The sequence below is a fragment of the Protopterus annectens genome, chromosome 6.part0 (assembly GCF_019279795.1).
Source record: "Protopterus annectens isolate FY-2018-M chromosome 6.part0, PAN1.0, whole genome shotgun sequence".
Taxonomy (NCBI): Eukaryota; Metazoa; Chordata; order Ceratodontiformes; family Protopteridae; genus Protopterus; species Protopterus annectens.
In genome coordinates, this window is record NC_056737.1 from 1,912,900,339 (window position 1) to 1,912,921,924 (window position 21,586).

General features: G+C 36.6%; 1 protein-coding gene across 2 annotated transcripts in view; it reads right to left on the bottom strand.

Moving 5' to 3' along the window:
- PRKAG3 (protein kinase AMP-activated non-catalytic subunit gamma 3) overlaps positions 1-21,586 on the bottom strand; it is a 1,357,042-nt gene that overhangs the window by 588,109 nt on the left and 747,347 nt on the right. Inside the window, exon 10 of one of the 2 annotated variants that reach the window (XM_044075226.1) lies at positions 11,884-11,952. The exons of the other annotated variant lie outside the window; for it this stretch is intronic. Within the exon in view, the coding sequence (XP_043931161.1) occupies positions 11,884-11,952 (69 nt within the window). The remainder of the gene's footprint in view (positions 1-11,883; positions 11,953-21,586) is intronic. 2 annotated transcript variants of the gene reach the window in all.

The following is a 21,586-nucleotide window of genomic DNA, read 5'->3' on the forward strand; positions in this document are numbered from 1 at the left end:
TTAGTTCATCTCTAGCTTCTTCTCAACTGTCTGAATCACTGTAAACATTGGGTTGGTTGTGCTACATACAAACTGTTCATCTCCCATCTTACTTTCCACAACTCTGCATATTCATTTATCAATCACCCACACTAGAATTTTCAGGCAATGACAGGATTCTGATACCTCTATACTGCCCATAGTTGTGAATGCCCTTGCCCCCTTTGTTCTTGTACACTGGCACTAATATGATTATTCTCCAGTCATCTGGAATACACATTTTTCTCCATAGTGTTGTGAACACCCTCAGGACCCAATTCTGGCCTAACTCACACAACATCTTGATTATATCTGCAATAACCTCATCTGAATCAGCTGCTTTCCCTGACTTTATTTTCCTTAGTGCTGTTCTAACTTCCTCTAGGGTGTATTACTCTTCCTCTTTCATCATAGGCTTTGTCTGGGGCAATACAGATTTTTTTCTAAATATTTTTATTGAATATTTTTTTAAAATATAATATTATTTGCCAAATCATAGTAAAATAAACATACAATTTTTAGGTTATCAACAAAAATAACTGCATAAAAAAAACATAGCAGGCCAACAAAACAAACTATTTGCAAATGTACCTAGACTGATGAATACAATTTATGTTTTCAGAATATAGATTAAGTTCATACACTACATCATTCATCTATCTCTAGTATTTCTACAACATTTTGCCAAGAGCTGCAATAAGATATGATCTTTTCTGTTCTTTTCTTAATGGTTGTTAGTACCATTTAAGATACAGTCAACACCGTGTTTATTTAAATGTTGTAGATGATGCTCCCTTCTACTTTGTTGTAATTATTTTATGTGCAATGGCTAGGAGAGTCCATACAAAGCATTCCTGTTCTATCTTGATAAGTATTCATAATTTTGGGCATTAATATTGAATTCTTACATAGAATTATAACACTTCTTGTCTTTTATTTGTGATGCGAGCTTACTAAAACCATATAATTATTAATATTGAGCTGTCTTCTTGTAGAAGATGTGTCTCCTGTAAGAATATAATGTGTGCATTGAAGATTTTCAAATATTTAATTAGACTTCCCCTTTTTCTACTATTGTTTAAACCATTAACATTAATGGAAATACATTTCATACATAAACTATTAATTACACCATTTCTAGCCTTGTATATGTAGTTTTACCAGAGAGAAATAATATATTACTAATGAGAGTGACTTGATTTTGCCTAATATGACAATGTTTCTATAGTTCAAAAACACCCAATAAAAAAAGAAATAAGAAATAAAACATTAAAAGTTGAGTTAAAAAACAGTTTAAACAGTTTGTGGGGCAAAAAGAACCCCCACACTTGAATAGCCAAGCCAAGCAAGCACAACCTATAAAATGCCTATCCAAGTCATCCCTGCATCTAACTAATTATTTTTATTTGGCAGAAAGTAGCTTATTAAACCATTATATCTTCTTATAATATACATTTTACACTTTATGCACATACTTAAACCTGAGAGATTATTCTGATCAAACTTGTAGAATTATAATATACATCTCAGTTATTCTTGAGACAAAGTAAAATGCACTGAACTTGTACATTTAAATGTATTATTAAATAGCTGCAGTTTTTAAAAACACATACTTCATTCAGAACCTACTGCACATTTAGTTTTAAGAGCTATCTATCTAAATAATATACAGATAAACCAGTCTTGATGTAATAAGGGTACCACTACTTTAAATAAGTACATAAAAATGTAATAAGAGTTGCTTTGACAGTGAAGAACAAAAATAAAAGTAAGACTGTTTCACTACTCATTTGTATAAAATATCAAGACATTGCAGTACTTTCAAGCTTTATAATATTAAATTTAAATATAGTATATCATTTTGCAGTTTAAATGGCTTATGTGAGTGAAAAAATATTCAATTCACTTTTAATTGGCTTATAAATTTCATTTTAACTTTAAAAAAAAGTGTAGATATCACTAGACAGCATGAACAGCTTAAGTATGACCTTTGATCAGATTGCTTACATCATGCACTTTAAGTAAATAGATAGCATGAACAGCTCAAGTATGACAGTTGACCAGATCGCTTACATCACGTCTGAGCTGTTTAGTTTCATGTTGTGCTACTTGCACTTTCACAAAGGGATTTAAGCTAATGGATAAATCAAGCTCAATAAAAAACACCTGGAAACAAGAAAAGTAGTGTTTTAGCTCATGACTTTGGTGGGAAGCCAAGAGAGAAGTAATCACTTTAAACACTTCAAAGTTTAGCTCAAACTCGTAAGATGTTTAACTGTTATCCCCTTCATTTTATGGCTGTCTAAATAATCCTGTTAAACTTAGTATAGACAAAAATAATTAAAGGCATAAAACAACAGTCAGATTTGTATGTAATTAATTATTTAAGCATCAACTTACTAAACTAATTTTTAGCAATATTCCAGATGTATAATATTAAAGCAGTAAAATACGATAAACATTTTCTGTCTCTCACTCTTTTTTTAATTAAAAAAAAGATAAATACAGTATTCATTTAAAAGTTCCTCATGTACCTTTACAGCACTTCAAGAGGCATATGCTCATTTTGCTAATTATATAACAGTTCACTAGCCCTGGTCAAATAACTGTAGTTTATATACCTTGGTATTTTTTTCATGATACCATAATATAACAAAAAGTGCAGTGTGATGTATCATATAGAAAGAGTTCTGTTTGTCTTTTGTTAGTTTTCTCTTTTTAATAACAAACAGAAGCACTGTAAAATTATAATATACTGCATAAACTCATTGGCAAGTAATAATTTTTTTAGCTTTTAAAATAGTACTATAAACATTTCTTTAAAAGTCTTAGTTTTGTGTTAAATACTCTGTCGTGTATTATTACTTTATGAACATTTTACAAAAAGAAAGGAAACAAAAATACAAAGCTTATTACATTTTTCCTTTCAGAATATGGCTAGAGTGAAGTTTCTTTTTTTAAGATTATAATATAATATAAATAATGGTGTAAAAAAGAAAAACAGTAGTTTAAAAGTTATTTGTCTTTTAGTCTTTTCTTTTTCTTGTCTACTATTTTCCAGCTGTTCTTCTCTGCTTGACACTTAAGAGAAATACCAGTCCAGTCCATTTTGTCTGTTTGATCTAAGATATTATTAGTTGTTAGATATGAAACAGCAGAGTCCAAGGTATCAAAAGTTTTAGTGCCAACTGGGAAAAAGATTTTAAGTCTTGCAGGGAACAAAAGATGAACTTTGAAATGTCTCTTTTTTAGTTCTTTTATTAGTGGTACGTGTTCATTTCTTCTTGAAATCACTGCAGACAATTAGTCATTATCAAATCTTATAATATTGTCATTAAACTTAATTGGAGAATTTTCCCATGCTGAGTTTAGTACTAATTCTTTATCTTGAAAATAGAGAAACCATACTATTATAGATCTTTGATGTGAATTTACCTTTTTAGAATATGAAGAAAGTGCTAGTGATCTATGGGCTGTTTCTATACCATATGAAAGAGACTCCGGTAGATTCAAAATGTTAGGAAGCCAAGATGTGAGAAAATTTGTCATGTTGTCACCTTCAGTCTTTTCTGGTAATCCACAGATACACAAGTTATTTCTACTTGATCTGTTTTCTAAATCATCAATCTTACTAAGTATTTTTTTTTCAGCAGAAATTCAACTTGATGTTCTTCTTCTTCTTCTGTAACTCTGCCCTCTAAGTCATTTAAAGTGTCTTCCATACCAGCAATCTGAGTTTTATGTTGCATTATCATTTCTTTTAAGTACTCCATTTAATTTGTGCTCTCTTCCTTGAAAGAATCTAGCTTACTGTCCATTGTATCTATTTTTATAGATAAATAATTCATAGTGGAAAGCAAGGTTTAAAGTTCCTTTTTCATTGAATCTGTACTCATCTTGAGGAAAAGTCAGAGCCCTTTCTGAAGAGATTTTGACAGAAAATTCAGCAACTGAAGAAAAAATATTCTAGTGTAGTCTTCCAAGAACTTTAGGAAATATAAATCAATGAATATGATAGTTCTACTAGCCTTGTTTTTTTAAGTTTTCTGCCAGAAATCTAAATTAGATAGTAGAGCTAAGGAATGTGCTGTTAACCAGCCAGTATCTTGGCCACACCTCCAGGGCAATACAGCTTCTGTGGGGGTTTCTTCATTTAGTAACTGCTGGAAGTAATCTTTTTATTTACCTATGATGTCTTGTGGACAGATGAGCAGGTTGTTGCTAGTATCCCTTATGAAGGGTATCTGATGACTGTCTTCTTTATCTTTCTGTCCTTGCCTTACAAATTGATATAGTTTCTTTGTGCCATCTACTGAGTCATTTTTCAGAAGCTGGCAGAGGGCCTCTGATGCCTTGTTCTTCCCTATTGCAGTTGTTTTTTTAGCTTGTTTGTTAAAAGACTTCATGGACTTCTGCATTCCACCACCAGATTTCCTTATGTACCATGCTTCCATACAGAGCTTGACTGCATATCTGTTCTATAGCCCTAACACATACTGTTTTGAGGTGCTGCCATTCTTCTTCTTCTTCAACTCCACCTATGTCTATGCAACGATATACAAGATTTCTGTGTTACTGCAGGTAGTGCTGTCAGCCATCATGGTGTGGGACTAGAGCTACAAAATAACCACCTTCAAAGCTTGTGCCCAGTATGATGCCAGCTGCTGACTGGACAGGGGTTGGCCATGTAATTTTGCAGCAAGAGAAAAGACTGCTTGGATACCATATTGGACTCAGATAGCCAATGTGACAAGGGCAACATTCCTCTGCAGTGAACAAGTAATAAGTGGGATGCAGGTGGAGTCACAATGTATCTTCATTACTACATGGGTAATGAACCTTGTGGATGACTCTTGCCTCCCTTCTAGGGAATACTCTAGGACAGGGAGTAAATGGTCTTAAGTTCTACTGGGAGACTTTCAGTGGTTGTCAGGCACTGGGGCAAAAACTCACATACAAAAATGTATTTATTATAGGTTACTTAGAGATTACCTCTGTATGGTCTATAATGCAATGTCCAATCCAGTTGTCTTTGAAAATGTTTCCTGGAACACACATTTGGGAACACTAACAATAGACAACAGTAACTAACACTAAAAGTAAATACAAATAAGACTGATGTGTGACAGCTATATTGCACAGTGCCTTCCAAGACTGTAGGTGAAGTTTTGCTTTACTGTCAGAAAAAGTCAGTCATTAACTTAATGGAGAAATAATCTTAGTGTGTGTGTGTGTGTGTGTGTGTGTGTGTGTGTGTGTGTGTGTGTGTGTGTGTGTGTGTATAGATAGATAATTACATTTTATATATATATATATATATATATATTTATATATATATATATATATATATATATATATTTATATATATATATATATATATATATACATATACACTCACACACACACACATATATATGCGTCTGTGTGTGTGTCTGTGTACAGGTATATATATATATATATATATATATATATATATATATATATATATATATCTGTATCTGTGTCTATATATATATATATATATATATATATATATCTATATATCTGTATCTGTGTCTAATATATAGATATATATTTATATATATATGTGTGTGTGTGTGTGTGTGTGTGTGTGTGTGTGTGTGTGTGTGTGTGTGTGTGTGTGTGTGTGTGTGTGTGTGTCTGTGTGTGTGTGTGTATATATACATATATATATATATATATATATATATATATATAAAAATAAGTTGACAGCTGGAACTATGAACTTTAGAATGAAACTGGTATGCAGTTGCAGATGATACAGCATGGGTGATGGACCTTGTGGATGGCTGTTGCCTCATTAGTGGGGGATAGCCAGGCCAGGCCAGGGAGCAAAAGGTCTCAAGTTCCACTGCAAGAGTTTCAGTGGTTGATAGGCACTGTGGTAAATGCTCATAGAAAAAATTATATTTCTTATAGGATACTTAGAGTTAACTTTTGGTCTGTAATGCAATGTCCAATCCATTTATCTTTGAAAATCTCTGCCTGAAACACATAGAGCAGTCTTAGACCTGATTATATTTGGAAGGAGGAGCAGTTCCTGCTTTGCCGTCATTTAAAAAAAACTTGTTTGGGTTTTTGCTTCAGCCATTTTGTCTTGGTTAATAGTGCCATATAGCTGTCTGGTTTTAACCACCCTTTCTACATCCCAGCAGTGAGATGTAACAGGTAAAGAGTAAGAGTGCTGTATAAAAAACAGAGATAGGAATGCATTTCAGCTAGACCATTTACCTTTAAAATTTATTAAATAAATTTTTAATTCTGGCATGATCATTTGGTTGGGAAGGGAGGTGATAAATGAGAAAACTTTTGTGTTTTTATCGGTTCAACTTTTGTGAGAAAATCTGGATCAGAATCTCAGGCTGCAGGCATTAACCCACTAAGTTTCAAACAGATGCCATATGCTGCCCGGTTAAAGAAACTCCAGCTCTACTCAGTGGCATACCGCCTGCTCAGAGGCAATCTGTGCCTGACGTATAAAGCCATGTCCAACCCGGAATTAATGGACATGCTGCACCTCAGAAAATCCAAATGCCATCGAGCTACACGCTCGAGAGACTTGAACCTCAGCACTGAAATAAATAGGACATGCTGGAGGGACAGATTCATAACCCCGAAGCTCCCTTCACTCTGGAATAAAATCCCATTCCAGGTTAGGCAGAGTCCCTGATTGACTCTCTTCAAGAGGAATCTTGATGAGTGGATGGGGGATCGTAGGTCTACCCCGGGTATCACTTCTGTGTCACTGTTAGACAGAAGCACAGTATACTAACCTCGAAAAAGGGCATAGCAAAATTAATTTAAAATGGGTGGCGAAAGCCAAACACACTCTGGCTAGGCTTATAAATGCCCTAGGGCAGATAGCATAGTATGAACCTATGAACCTATAAGTGGCACTGAGACTGATATCTTACCACTCTCTGTGCTTGCAGCACCAAAGATATATGCTTCATAAAAGGTACTGTGTAGTTCAGCATTTGATATCTATTAGGATTAATTAAGCAAACCTTTGGCATTTTTCCCAAATAATGGCTATCTGTCAGACGGCTGCATTACTTAGACTACACGTGTCCAAGGTTAGCATTTTGTAGCATGCATATTTAATACATTGCTGGTGAATACTAGTTCCAATTTTTTAAATTTACCAAGTGAATGAAGGCATGCGGCTATGGTTCGTGCCTCCATAATCCTCATTTTTTAATTTTTTTTTTAATTTAGTTCTACACTTTATACCCTATTTCTAACTATTTAGATTATGCACAGTGCATGGGATCAGTACATATTGGGTCCAATTCCAAAGGAGTTGGTCTCAGTGTACGCTTGCCCTGATTCTGAAATAGCACTCAGTGTAAGTGATTTATTTCGGTTTGAGGCCTTATCTGTAAAGAAGCTTACACCAGGGGCCAGATCCCAAAAGACCTGTTCTCAACCTGTTTTCAGTATAAGTGGTCACTTACACCGAAAACAAGTCCTTTGGAATCCGACCCATTATGTGACATGTTTTTCATATACATTATATAAAATAAGCATTTACTATGTGTATAACATTTAAATTAGAATGCTCTAGTCATAAACCATAGACACAGGCATTTCAATAAATGTTATTTCATCTAAATGTTGTAGCTGCCAGCAAACATTTTTATTTCATAATTTTTCTTATCCATGGTCCTTTTTTCATAAAGTTTTAAAATTGTGTCAGTCAACAATAAAGTTAAAGATGCCTTACACTTTCCTATTGCCAGTGTAGATGGTTACATGTTTAAATGAATAAATAAATATACTGCTGCTTTTATTAACACATACAGATTTTTTTCTGTCCCTTTGCATACACACACACACACACAGACACACATATATATATATATATATATATATATATATATATATATATATATATACATACATACACACACACACACACACACACACACACACACACACACACACACACACACACACACACACACACACAAACACACACACACTATGGATATGAATATTCAAAAGATCAGTAACGAAATGGGAATATACATTATAACTGTCCTGTTACTGGTGCCTTGTGTAACCCGCTCAGCATGCATAGAAAAGCATACCCCATCTTCTTATATCCATGAAGCATTGCAGAAGCATTCCCCACATATTCATATCCATGTTCATACCTCTCAGCTTCTTGGTGCAAGAAATCTGAACAAAGCCAAAAATAATGGGGGGGGGGGGCGCAAAGATCCAAACATAAGGATAGATTTTAAATATTATTGTTATAAACTTAGAAGGTGGCTAGAATGATAAGTTTTCATTAACATGCGTTTTCTGACAGATATGAAGTCTGAAACTCAAATCCTTGTCATTATTTAGTGACTTGAGTCCTCAATAGTTTGCTAGAACCACAAATTTTATGAGCAACAGACCAAAAATATGAGGCAAAAATCTGGACAGCTGAGAGGCATGTGGACCATGATGGGGAGGTGAAATTTGAGCTGAATTTATCGGCCAGCAGATTTGCTATACCTTTTGGCTGAGTATAGGTGATGCCATCTACAACTAATTCACCACATTATGGCGTGTTGCCCTTAAGATTGCAGACATAACTGTCAAATGCCATAAGGCTATCCTTAGTTTTGGAGACTATTTTTGCCTCAAAATTTGCTTTTGAAGACTTTACTAGTCCCCTAATTTGCTTGTTTGGACTAATGAGGAAGATCTTGCTCTGCTGAGCACATTCTCTCTTATTCCTAGGCAAGATTTTTTTTTCTTTTGTTGTACAACCCATTAACACCAAGGGTCCACCAGGGTGGCTTGTTTCTGTGGTTTGTTCTAGGTTTATTTAAGTATGGTACTGCTACTTCTATGAAGTTGTTTATTTGATTATACAGGGCTTTTGTTTACACCTCTGCATAGGCTTCTCTGTTTTCTGGTTTTGGGGGAGCTTGGAAACTAGCTATGCCATCAGTTAATAGGAAGTAGTTTACCTTAGAAAATGTCTTAAAGGTTTTAGGGTTAGGTGGGTGTTCTAGTTTTAAATTTACTTCAAGCGAGACTGTTTTGTGATGTAATCTAACCAGTGAGGACATCACATGGGTGGGGGATACAATGCTCTCCCATATTTGTGAGTACCAGGTGCAGGATATTTGTACCGCTAGTGGGAGTGCAGAATAGCTGCTCCAGGGCATTTGCATTGAATAAAGTAGCAATTTAATTCCCTGACACAGAATTACCACCAGTTTTTCTTAGAAGCTAACACTTGACAGAGTTCTAGCTGGAAAATGTGTAACAACAGCAACAAAATTAAGAAAAAACAAAGGAAAATACTAAATCAGGTACCAGGTACTCATAGCAATGCAGTAACAGACAGATGGCTATTTAAACACAACATAACCATTTATTTTAAGCAAACAGTAAAAAAGTACAGTAGAACTGAATAAAATAGCATTTACATTGTATAAATCACTAGGCAACTTTAAGTGCTATAACAACAAGTGCTTTCATGTTTTTTAGATGAGCAATCAGCTCAAAACTCCAATTTTTAGTAATTCCAGAACATGAGCTTTGTGTGCAGCCTTCTGAAGCCATTCTGTTATGACAATAGCATGCTGCTCTCAGGGCTGCTTATTCCAGCAGCAAAAAGCAAAAGAACAAATGGAAGTCTAACTAGGAATTCAGCCAGGAACGTCTACTTCCAAAATACAGTATCAGTTTAATTCCCAAGACTTATAAAACAGCAGCAAAATTAAGGAAACCCAGACAAAAAAATAAATTAGATACCAGCAACACTTTAGCAAAGCAATAAAATCCAGGTGATTGTACAAATACAACAGAACAGTTTTTTAACCAAACAGTAAAAAATGTTTTAAAACTGAATAACATAGCACTTAAACTGTATAAATCACTAAATTACCATAAGTGCAACAGAAAACAAACACTATACTGCTCTTTAGATGAGGAATTTTCTCAAAACTCCTTCAGAACATGAACTTTATGTTCAGCCTTCTGAAGCTTTAAATTAATACATTAGATTTGAGGGCTGTACTACAGTAGTATGTAGTACATTATGGCTTACAGAGGTGCATGGTGCAAAAGGTGCAATTTTCACTCTGTATGCCAAACAAACAATGAAATTCCTTCCATTTTTCTGAATGTGCACAGAAGTAAAGCACCCCGTCCTACATACTTTATACACACACACACACACACACACACACACACACACACACACACACACACACACACACACACACACGCGTGCGCGCGTGCACACATATATTCTCTGTTTCTCTATAACTGCAATACTTCTGTATATTAATAACTCTTTGGAATATACAGTTTTTTTTTCATCCATAAAACTCGCTTGGAATACCAGTTATACATAACCACCCCCAAAGTGTAGTGTCCCCAACATGAATGCTAACATTTCCCATATGTGGTCTTTCTTCCAAGAAAACATTAATGTATGCTGTCCTGAAGTAAACCTCATCCTATCAAGAAATCCACTCTGGTGAATGGCAAATAGTTTATGGATAATTCATCAAAATATGATGATTCACCAGATCTGTTTAACCATCTCAGAAAATCACCAGGAAATTCCTTTGTTATACTGTATCCTTAGGTGCTACAGCCATGTTTTTTTATATTTAGTTAGGTAGATTTGGGGCAATACAAAGTGCCTCATTTGATTAGGTTCAGCTTGATGTGGTATGTTTAGCAGTCTTTTACCCTTTGCTGAAGTCAAATGTTGTCCATGACACACTGAAGATCTCCAGTTTCAAGCAGAACACTAAGCCTGTAAAACATATTACAAATCTGACCCTTCTGGCATTTCCCCATACTTCAGAAAAAGCCAAACTCTGCAGTACTTGTTTCTTTGCCCTCACATTCTAATATCAGATTTATTTCTTACTTGGTCTATGACATATTTGCATAAGAAATAAACCAGCTGTCCTGAGTTGCTGGTCAAATCCTGTTGCTTATGCCTTCATAGTTTTAATAACAGATCTGTTAGTCTAGAAAGTTGTAAGGTTTATGCTACACTCTGCAGCAAGTTAGTTCAACATTTGAATTAATCTTTGTTGTTTTAATTTTAGTTTCCAGAAAATGATACACTGTCTTTTTTATACTGCTTAGCTTTGAACTTAGGTTTGCAAATCATAAAGGGTGCCTACACCCACTGATGTTTATGACTGGAATTAACTTTGAATTGCTTGTCACTTTTGTCAGTTTCAACAAATGCTACCTTATATGAAATTAATATAATAGGAAGAAATAAAGAAAAAACGGAGTCTTAAAAACAGACAACTTTGTTTAAGTAATATGTATTTTAAATTTCTCTAAGTTAATCACATCTATGGAATTTTTTGCAGAAGGGTAAACACAAAGTGTCACCAAAGGTAGCCAAGATTATATTTGCCATTCCCTAAATCTACATGTTCATTGGCAATAGTGGTCCTGAGATAATGACCACAAAGAATACATACCACATACAGTATGGTAAACACATGTACTGCTGATGCAGTGGTAATATGCTGCTAACACCAACAAATCTGCACATTAGTAATAACAGTTAATGTATTCTATGAAAGAGTATTTAAGTAAACGTTTTACAAGAAAATATAATTTACACAAGTGTTAAGCATCTCTTTACTTTGCCATGCTTTTATATGCATCAGAACTATTTCTGTCAAAATGCAAAGGTACAGACAAGCAAGCAGCAAAGAAGCTGTTTTAGATGTAGACATCAAATATAAGAAGCTTTAGTTACAAAAATCTTTAATAACTATTAAAGCTCTAGAACCGAAGACACAAGCAGCATTTCCTCAGCACACAAAGGACAGCTTAGAAGAGTCACAGTACCTTAATCCTGCAATGTTCTTTTTCAGACACGTCATCATATCCTTGCTTGATAGATTGGCCTACGATACTCTGTGAGTGTAAATATTAAAGTCAGCTTCTTAGTCTGTGCCCTAATTTTTGCATTTTGCGCATTCGAATGATGTAGTTTAAAAAGTACTTGTTTTCAGTGTTCCCTGCTTTCAGGAACTCCTCAGAATTTATGTGATTTTAACAGTCCTTTTGCTTTTAATGCTCCAGAACTTACTAATACATTTGGAAGAATTATAAAACACATTTCTTTTTTTAAATTACATCAACCATGTATGAGAAAAATATCATGCTTTCATTCATCAGAAGTTCATATTGCTGTACCATTTAGTGAGTGCAGGCCTGTAATATCAGCATTGACTGTGGCCTCAGTTCGAAGTCTGAGCTTGCAATTAAACTCATGCAATTGAATGTATTCCAAGATACAGAAGCTGTAAACGCACTTTAGCAAACTGGTAATGGTAATCTGAGAAGCAGTATTTGCAAGGAGTGCTTCTTCAAAATTAGCCCCTTATTATTACATCTTCAGCAAGTGTAAACAACCTTAGTGGCTGTGTGACCGATAGAATCAGCCTGTCTCTACAGGCAATAATAAGTTTTTCCACAATGAAGTGACATATAATGATACTCTTAAGAAGCTCTGTGTCTTTTTCCAGACAACAAGATCAGTGTTTTATAATTCCATTGAAGAGTGTGGTGGGGGGGGGGGGGGATTGGGAACTGCGCAGGAAGCCCAACGGTATTCTGCAGTGTTGCAGAATTCCTTTTTTTTCTTTTTACTTGAAGAGCTGAGGGGTGGGATGCTAACTCTTGGGACTGGCACAGTGACTGGTTGAGCCAGCTACACCACACCTCTAGACCGTCAGGAACTCCTTCTTCCCTAACTCGCCCAAATATTGATCATTTCCACCATGACTTCATCTGAGCCTGCTCTTTTAGTGTTGTTATAACTTCTTCTATGGTGAGTTCTTCTTTCATTATAGATTGTGCACTCAACAGTGCAATTTTTGGGATTTTCTGCATTTAGAAGATGCTGGAAATACTCCTTATGTTTAACTTTGATACCCAGAGGCTGGAGAGGAGGTTTTTGCTGATATCCCTTATGAATGGTGTCTGATGACTGTCTTCTTTTATTTTCTGTCTTTGCCTTGCAACACAATAAAGTTTATTTGAAATTGTATATAATACTGAGTATTTATTTATTTATTTGTTGTTTGTTTGTTTTTTTAGGCATTACATAGTTAAGTGGATTAACTATGGATATTGTAATTTAGTACTGGCAGCATAATTTGAATTAGAGGTGGACCACTGGGATCGAGCCATCCCAAATTAATTGCTTTTTAGTGTTCAATTGTTTTAATTTTTTTTTTTCTTAAAAACAGGTTACATTTTGAAGATGGAATCGTATATGTGCAGACTTCAACTTTCTATTAAAAATGTCAGCTAAATTGACTGGTCAGTTTTGAAAAGATACCAGAATTTATGCATATGTGCCTATAGATAATGAGGCAAATACATCATTTTATTGGTGTGCAAATGACAATTCAATGGGACTGCTTGGTCAACAAACAGCCTTTCCTATTCACTTAGGCTGCATCAGATGACTGATGCCTAAGGCAGCCTGGAACAAAATACAAAGAACATCGAGTGACCTGCAGATGGGACTGTTAGCCTGGGAGAAAACTTGTTTTATTAAGTTTGTTTTAAATTAAATTTCATGATCTCCAGTGCCAGCCAGCCTGAAGAATGGTAAATATTTGAAGATAATAGTGTGTGTGTGTGTGTGTGTGTGTGTGTGTGTGTGTGTGTGTGTGTGTGATATGTGCTACCTACATGTATTTACCTGCTATTCTATCCACCTCCAGGAATTTGATTATAGAAATCATTAGAAATATTGTTACACAGTTTGTTTATTTTTCACAAAGGTTTAGTGAAATTGGTTAAATTCTATGGCAAATGGCAGCATTCACTGCAATATTGTATTCAATCATAAGATACGAAGGTCATAAGCATACTGGTTGTGCTACCTCAAAAAGGTAAAAAGTGCATCTGATTTTGTCAAGGTTTCTCCTGGTATATAGGTTTGCCAAATGAAATTTGTGCCTGTATGTTGCCCTCACACACCCTGAGAACTACATCATGGTTACCCTGTTCGGGACTTATTTGCACATTGCTTCAGCATTTGTCTTTTGTCCACTCATCAACTTGTCATTTTATGTCCCTGATATACTGCTTGCTGCTGATACTGATGATGTGCTAGCTGTATGTGATTTTTGTGCCACCTACTCATAGTGTGTGTGTGTGTGTGTGTGTGTGTGTGTGTGTGTGTGTGTGTGTGTGTGTGCGTGCTTGTGTGTGTGTGTGTGTGTGTGTGTGTGTGTGTGTGTGTGTGTGTGTGTGTGCGTGTGTGTGCGTGTGTGCGTGCGTGCGTGTGTATGTCTGTGTGTGTGTGTGTGTGTGTGTGTGTGTGTGTGTGTGTGTGTGTGTGTGTGTGTGTGTGTCTATGAAAAAGTAATGTCACTACTTATATCTGTTAATACATACAGCATTGTGGTTCCTATTAGAACGACAAAAATGCATTTTGTCGAATGCGTTTTCATCGACACATGTAGGGCGAACAGACAAAACAGCAAAGCGGCTGTTCAGCTAATTCTTTCCCTGGGAAAGAAGTTGCTTGACCGCTTTGTTGCTTTGCCTGTTCTGAAGTGTAGTGTGGTCTGTTGTCCGTTATAGCTCCCGAGTGTGATTGTGCAACAGTTACTGACTTTAGGGTTAGGGTGCGGGTTAAGGTAAGTGCATATGTATGAAAGTGTTTACTATTTTTTATTTTGTGTTACATGTATGGATGAGTTACGTGTGTATGTGTTTTCAGCTGTTTACTTTTGTTTTGGGGGGGGGGTAGAATTAGGGTTAAGGTAAGTGTGTATGTGTTTGGAACTGTTTATGTAAATGTGCAAGAGTTACTGACCTTAGGGTTAGGGTGTGGGTTAAGGTAAGTGCGTATGTTTTAAAATGTTTACTGTTTTTTTTTTTTCATTAGATGTCTGGTTGGGTTGCATGCATATGTGTATGTAGTTGTTTACTGGTTTTTGGGGGGGGGTTATAATTAGGGTTAGGGTATGTGTGTATGTGTTTGGAAGTGTTTAATGTTTTTTTTTTGGGGGGGGTTAGACATTTTCAGCTGAATATGTATCAATGAAACAACGTTCACTGTTTTCAGTGCTAGGTGTTTTAATATGAACCCCTAGCATTGTGGGGCATATTCATAACTCCTGTGGTTAGATGAAAAAATAAAACAGTTAACAAGTGATTATCTTTCAAAAATAATGCATAAAATGCATCACATAAGATCTAGACCATCACAACTTCTAGGGACCACATGGTCTTCAGATCTCAAAGTTATAATGCTATTTTGACACATTGATAGTGGAGGGGGGCATCCTCAACCTCTGCCCTGGGACTGACCGAGTGTAAAACTGGCCCTGTTTGCAGGTGTGAAAAAAGTTACCGTAACTTGTGTGGAGGGCTGGGGATAGTGTGGTCATCATTTCTATAACCTTTCTCACAATTAAACCTCAGAGACTTGCACAGAAGATCACTGTAGCTTGTCTAGAGGTGGTATACTCTCTTGGAGCAACAAGGCAGAATACCTTATTGTGATCTTTACATTTTTCACTCATTAGACATTGTTTATACAGGTAGCTATCTTTTAGGTGGAGGGGTAATATATAGGGTCTATATCATTTATTCAAATACTGTGCAATACCTTGAACACCAAAACCCTTAAAACAAAACAAAAAGAGTCAAAACATTGTTTGTGCAGGGGATGGCAAGACCCTGAACCTCCCGACAATGGGGCTATGTTACCACACTTCCTACACTTTATATATGCCAGCATTGGGAGCATTGTACTCTATGACAGGTCTGATAAGGGCGGAGTACAGTGGATAGTGATCTGTTTGGGCCTAGATGCCATGCCTTTACTTACAAGTTGCACAACTTAAAAGGAGTTCCTCACCACTGTGGCTACATGTTGCCTTAAGGACTTAGCAATAGAGACATTGGACATAGTGTTACTATGTGTAGCTGTGGATGGTATTTTAACGGAATGTTTACATGTTTACATGATGGCTGACAGCTTTTTCTTTGATTGTACTGTGCAGGAGGTCTTATTGTTTTAGGAAGGTTACCTGTAAGTGCTTCAGCATGAACAGTTTTATGTGAAGGATCTTTACCCTATGCAGTAGGCGTGGTGTAAGTGTTGCTGACAACCGCCATAGGATTAGTTTTGGTTGTATGAGGGAGCTTTGCCTCCAGAGTTAAAATGTATTTATAACTCTCGCATACATTATCTGCTTTATTAAGAATTAGTGGGCTGTCAGTGTAAGTAAAGCAATTGCTATAATGCCTCAGAATACCATTCTCAATCAGACTGGCCACAGAGAGAGTCGGCAAGTGCATGGCTATTGAGCTACTAGGGAGGAGTGAGTAAAATTTAAATACTGAATAGGTCAATAAGACAAGGAACTCGATGAACAATGCTTAGCTATGCACAAACTAGATGCTCTAGTAGTTAAAAAAATCAGTGTAAACAAGAGTGTAGATCACACATGTTCCTAATGTAAATAACTGGTTTGAAGCCCAAGTGCTTAAACCAGAACAAAGACACAGAATAACCGGCACAGTAAGCCTTCAGCAGCAATTTCCAGCTCAGAAGGGCAGAGGCTACCCTTTCCTTCCACAGGGGTGTAGACCACAAATCTTCTTAATGTAAAATAAGTGGTCTGGAGGCAAGTGCTTAAAACAGAATGAAGACAATTTTAGAAAAACAGCCATAATAAGCCTTCAACCAGCAATTCACATCTCAGAAGAATGTAGGCTATCCTCTCCTGCCACAAGAATATAGACCATAAACCTTCGTAATGTAAAATAACTGGTTTTGAACCCAAGTACATAAATCAGAACAAATGCACTTAGAATAATAAGCACAGTAAACCTGTACCATCAGTTTCAAGCTCAGAAGGGTGGAGGCTACCTTCTCCTCCCACAAGAGTATAGACCACAAACCTTCTTAATGTAAATTAACTGGTTAGGGGCCCAAGCTCTTAAACCAGAACTAGAACACTTTTAGAATAGCAGACATAATAAGCCTTCAACTAGCAATTTCCACCTTAGAAGATAAGCCACCTTTCCTGCCACAAGAAGGTAGACCACAAACCTTCCTTATGTAAGGTAACTTGTTTGATCCCCAGAACTAAGAGGCTTAGAATAGCAGTTACAGTGTAATCAGACTACTACAAGCAGTGATAAATGCGGCAGACTAAATGCAACTGAACACTTTAAGAATGTGCAGCAAAAAGCTAAATAAAGTAGGAAGAAGCATGAATACAGTAAAAGCAGCTGAATGAAATGCATTTTTTAGTACATAGGAAGGTAGGAAACAGAATATAATTCAAGTTAAGAGACAAAGGGGAGAGCCTTCCCAGTTGATCTGTCAGCAGTAGAATGAGCTGATGAGATGAGACTGATAGGAGTGTCCAAAATCAGATTTATAGTCGGGGCTCAAAAAGCCACCGAGTGTAAAAGCACAACAGCAGCAGGGCAGACGGGTGAGAAAATCAAATTCAGACTGAGAATAGCAAATCAAACAAGCACTACTGCTAAATCTCTTTTCATTATAATTGGACATCTGAAGTATATATATATATATATATATATATATATATATATATATATATATATATATATATATATATATATATGGATCTACCTGACAACACCGACACACCACAACACCGACAACAAAATCACCGACACCACATAACCGACAGTTCGCAAACACGAAACCTCACATGCCCGACACACCATAATCCCGACAATCAACAAACAAAACAAATCCCCTGTCCAAAAAGCACACACACAACACAAGCACACCTAAATCCTTACAAACCCACACTAAACCTCACATACACAACTACCTACAACCTTAACCCAAACCCTAACCCTAAGGTCCGCCACTATCGCACACTCACCTAACCCGCGCCCTAACCCTAACTCACTTAACCCGCCCCTAACCCAAAGACTATCACTATCGCACACTTAACTAACCCACGCCCTAACCCTAACTCACTTAACCCACCCCTAACCCAAAGACTGTCACTATCACACACTCACCTAACACACGTCCTAACCCTAACTCACTTAACCCGCCCCTAACCCAAAGACTATCACTATCGCACACTTACCTTACTCGCACCCTAACGTCCGTCACTACCGCATACTTACACAGCCTTTTCCCACGTCGGTGTTCTCAGCGTCGGGGTTTTCATCCGTCGGTCTTCTCAGTTTTCGATCTTCTGGCATCGGTGTTCTCATTGTCGGCGTTCTAAGCTTTCGACGTTGTCAGGTAGACCCATATATATATATATATATATATATATATATATATATATATATATATATATATATATATATATATATATATCTATATATATATATATATTTATATCCCCCCCCCCCAATAAAGTGGTTAGAATAAGTATGCTGATACAATCTGTGGATGAAAGTGAATGAACCTAGCTGCTGTTTGATCACAGGTAAACAGTTATGACCCTATGACCCTCAGCCATTCAGTTACTTCCTGCAGCATCCCTGACTTTGAAGTTGATAGCTGCCACTGCTGGATACAACAGCTGATAATGCAGAATGGATTCTGGGATACCAATATTCTTCATGGTGGTTTTCCTTTGGGAAATGTTACAATCCATTTCTGATATTGCAGTTTATATGCAGTTTATACTTCTTCAAAAGTACTTTGTAATCAAATTCCTACATTTCGTTGCTAAAAAAAAGGTAGTGCTGTGGGCCACACAATGAAATTAAGTGCTTTAGTCTCTGGGCAAGGTTTCCAGATATACATTGTTTCTGGTATTGCCTGCCTTACAGCAATGAGTAAACAAAGTAATTCTAATTTTCTATTAGTTATTTAATTATTTCATGCAATAAGTTGTGTAACAATCTAGTAAATGTATAAACTTTCTTTCTATGATAGTGCATATTCTGCAGAATATCTAATTTAGGAATTGGTTTTAAATAAAACATGTTTCCTCATTCATATGAGATTATTTATTTGTTTACCTGGGCAGAGAACTGCTCACAAGTAACCAGTTTTAATCTCAGCCTGGGAATACAAAGAAATTCCAAATTAGATCTAATGAGAAACAACAAGAGTGCAATGAAAGTACACATCTATAAAATATCGCTATCAGGTAACAAAAATGTAAAGAGTATATACAACTGTAATAAATATTATTTATAATAAAGAAATCTCATTTAGAAAGTGAGGTGTCTGTGTGATAATCCCGACTCAAATCTCCGAAGAGCAAGTTGTCAAGGTGCTATCAAAGGCCAAGAACACTGTTTGTGGAGCTAGATAATATACCAGGCTGCCTATTGGTCAGCCTGAAACATGACTTGTCTGATCCCCTACAGAAGCTATTCAGTGCCAGCTTCAAAACAGGCTTTATGCCAGGTGAATGGATGACAGCAATAGGCATTCCCCTGCACAAAAGTTAGACTTTTGTGGATCTAGGTAATTGTATACCCATAAGTCAGACCGGTCTCATCTCTTAGGCAATGGAAAGGACCACTATGGAATTAAGAAATAAGGATACAGCTAACCTTTTTAAAAGAGGTAGTGTTTTCTATGGGAGTGTTGTTATGGTCAAAGACATTCAAAAAGTGTTGTTTTTTTAAGTTTGTTTGGTACCAAATAACATACTTTTGGTTGTGCTGGACTTGAGAAGAATGATTTTGTTTCAGATCCACTGAATTGGGGCTAGGAAATCTTCTTGCATGTCTTTCAGGAAGCTGATTGTTGAGTTGTCTATCATTTGCATAGAGTAGGAGGGAGAGATTAGGTAGGTCAATGGGGAGTTTATTTATAAAGATGGAGGACAGCAGAACAACAAGTGCGGATCCTTATGTTACTCTTTGCTGAAGGCTAACTGATTGGGAAATAGGTGTATGAATTTTGGCGATAAAATGATAACTGGTGAGGTTGTTTTGAAACTAAAGTAGGGAATTGGTACTTATGTCTATTTCAGGAGGTGATGGAGGAGGAGGACATTGCGAGCAGTATTACATCAAATAAAGTGGGCGGCCACAGTGGTGCAGCGGTTAATGTTGTCGCCTCACAGCAAGTGGTTCTCCGGTTCGATTCTCGGCTGGGGTGCCTTCTGTGCGGAGTCTGCATGTCCTCCCTGTGGTCACGTGGGTTTCCTCTGGGCGCTCCGGTTTCTTCCCACATCCCAAAGACATGCAGTAGGTGGATTAGACACTCTAAATTGGCCCTAGGTGTGAGTGTGTGCGTGTGTATGCCTTCTGTGGAAGGTTGGGCGCCGGGCTGGCAACTCGACACAGTAAAACTCCACTGCCAATCATGGGCGGGCAGATGATCTGCTGTGGCAACACCTAACCGGGAAAAGCTGAAAGAAGAAGAAGATTACATCAAATAAAGTCCACAAGATTGTGAGTATGCTGTGACTGGGCAAAGCCCATGTTATTTATGGGATAGCAGGTAGTGATATTTATTGTGCACTGGAGGAAAGTAATAGCATCCCAGCTGTTACTATGTATCAGTAGGTATAAACAGAAACTGATACATGAAGAACTAGCAAATCTTTACATTATGAGAAAAACTTTTACCGGGAAAGTACATTATGAGTACATGATATGCTGTTTGATCAAACACCTAATATGAAAAGCACTAAGTAGTTTGTGGGCATAAAACAGGGCTTACTGGACAAGACGCCGATGTGGTTATGCAGGAAGCATTGCCATCACCAGTGTTATTTCACTGCATGATTTATCAGCAAACTCTCCAGAATAAAATTATCAAATAGAGCAAAATAATGCAAGTTATAACTAAATAATAGCACTGTGTAGGTAACTTACTATTACAGTAGATGCTTGAAAAGATGATTGTTTCAGTATTCCTCACAAATGGTACCCATCTGTCATGATTGCTGCCCACATGACCATTCCACAAAGCTCTAGGCCCCTACATGTGCTGCTCTTCACCCCTAGCACAAGTGGGCACACCAGCATAATGGAGATGCATGGACATAACAAAACTCAGAGCTTTCTTACCACTAAGATGGGAAGCTGAAGTATTTAACTCTAAGTCAAGCTCTAGAAAAGACAGTAAGGTGGAAATAAAAAAAATAATAAAATGTGAAGGGATACCCCACAACAGCTAGAGAAACTGATTACTAAAGGGGGAGGGAGGAAGGGTATATAATTGAGTGACACAATTGAAAAGTCCTTGTGATCAACATTTTTCAATGGCTGTAGTGACAAGGAGTGTATATGTGGACTGTCCCTCATTTAGAAAATTAAAACCACATAGTTATGCATCTATGATCTTTGCATGTCTTCTTTGATTAAGGTTAATTTCTGTAAAGTCTCAAGGACATCCCAAACTTTTTCTTCTGAAACAAGGAAGAGGCAGTTAATGTCTGTTTGATTGTTATAAAGTCTCTGTGTTCCTTTTGTTCACCTCTTGCTCCGAGTAGTTAATTTGCATTTTCAGATTTAGCCAAAAGCAGTACAAACAAGCAGTTCAGGAGATACAACAGAGAACATGCATGTAAGCAGCACAAAGTATGATTTTTTT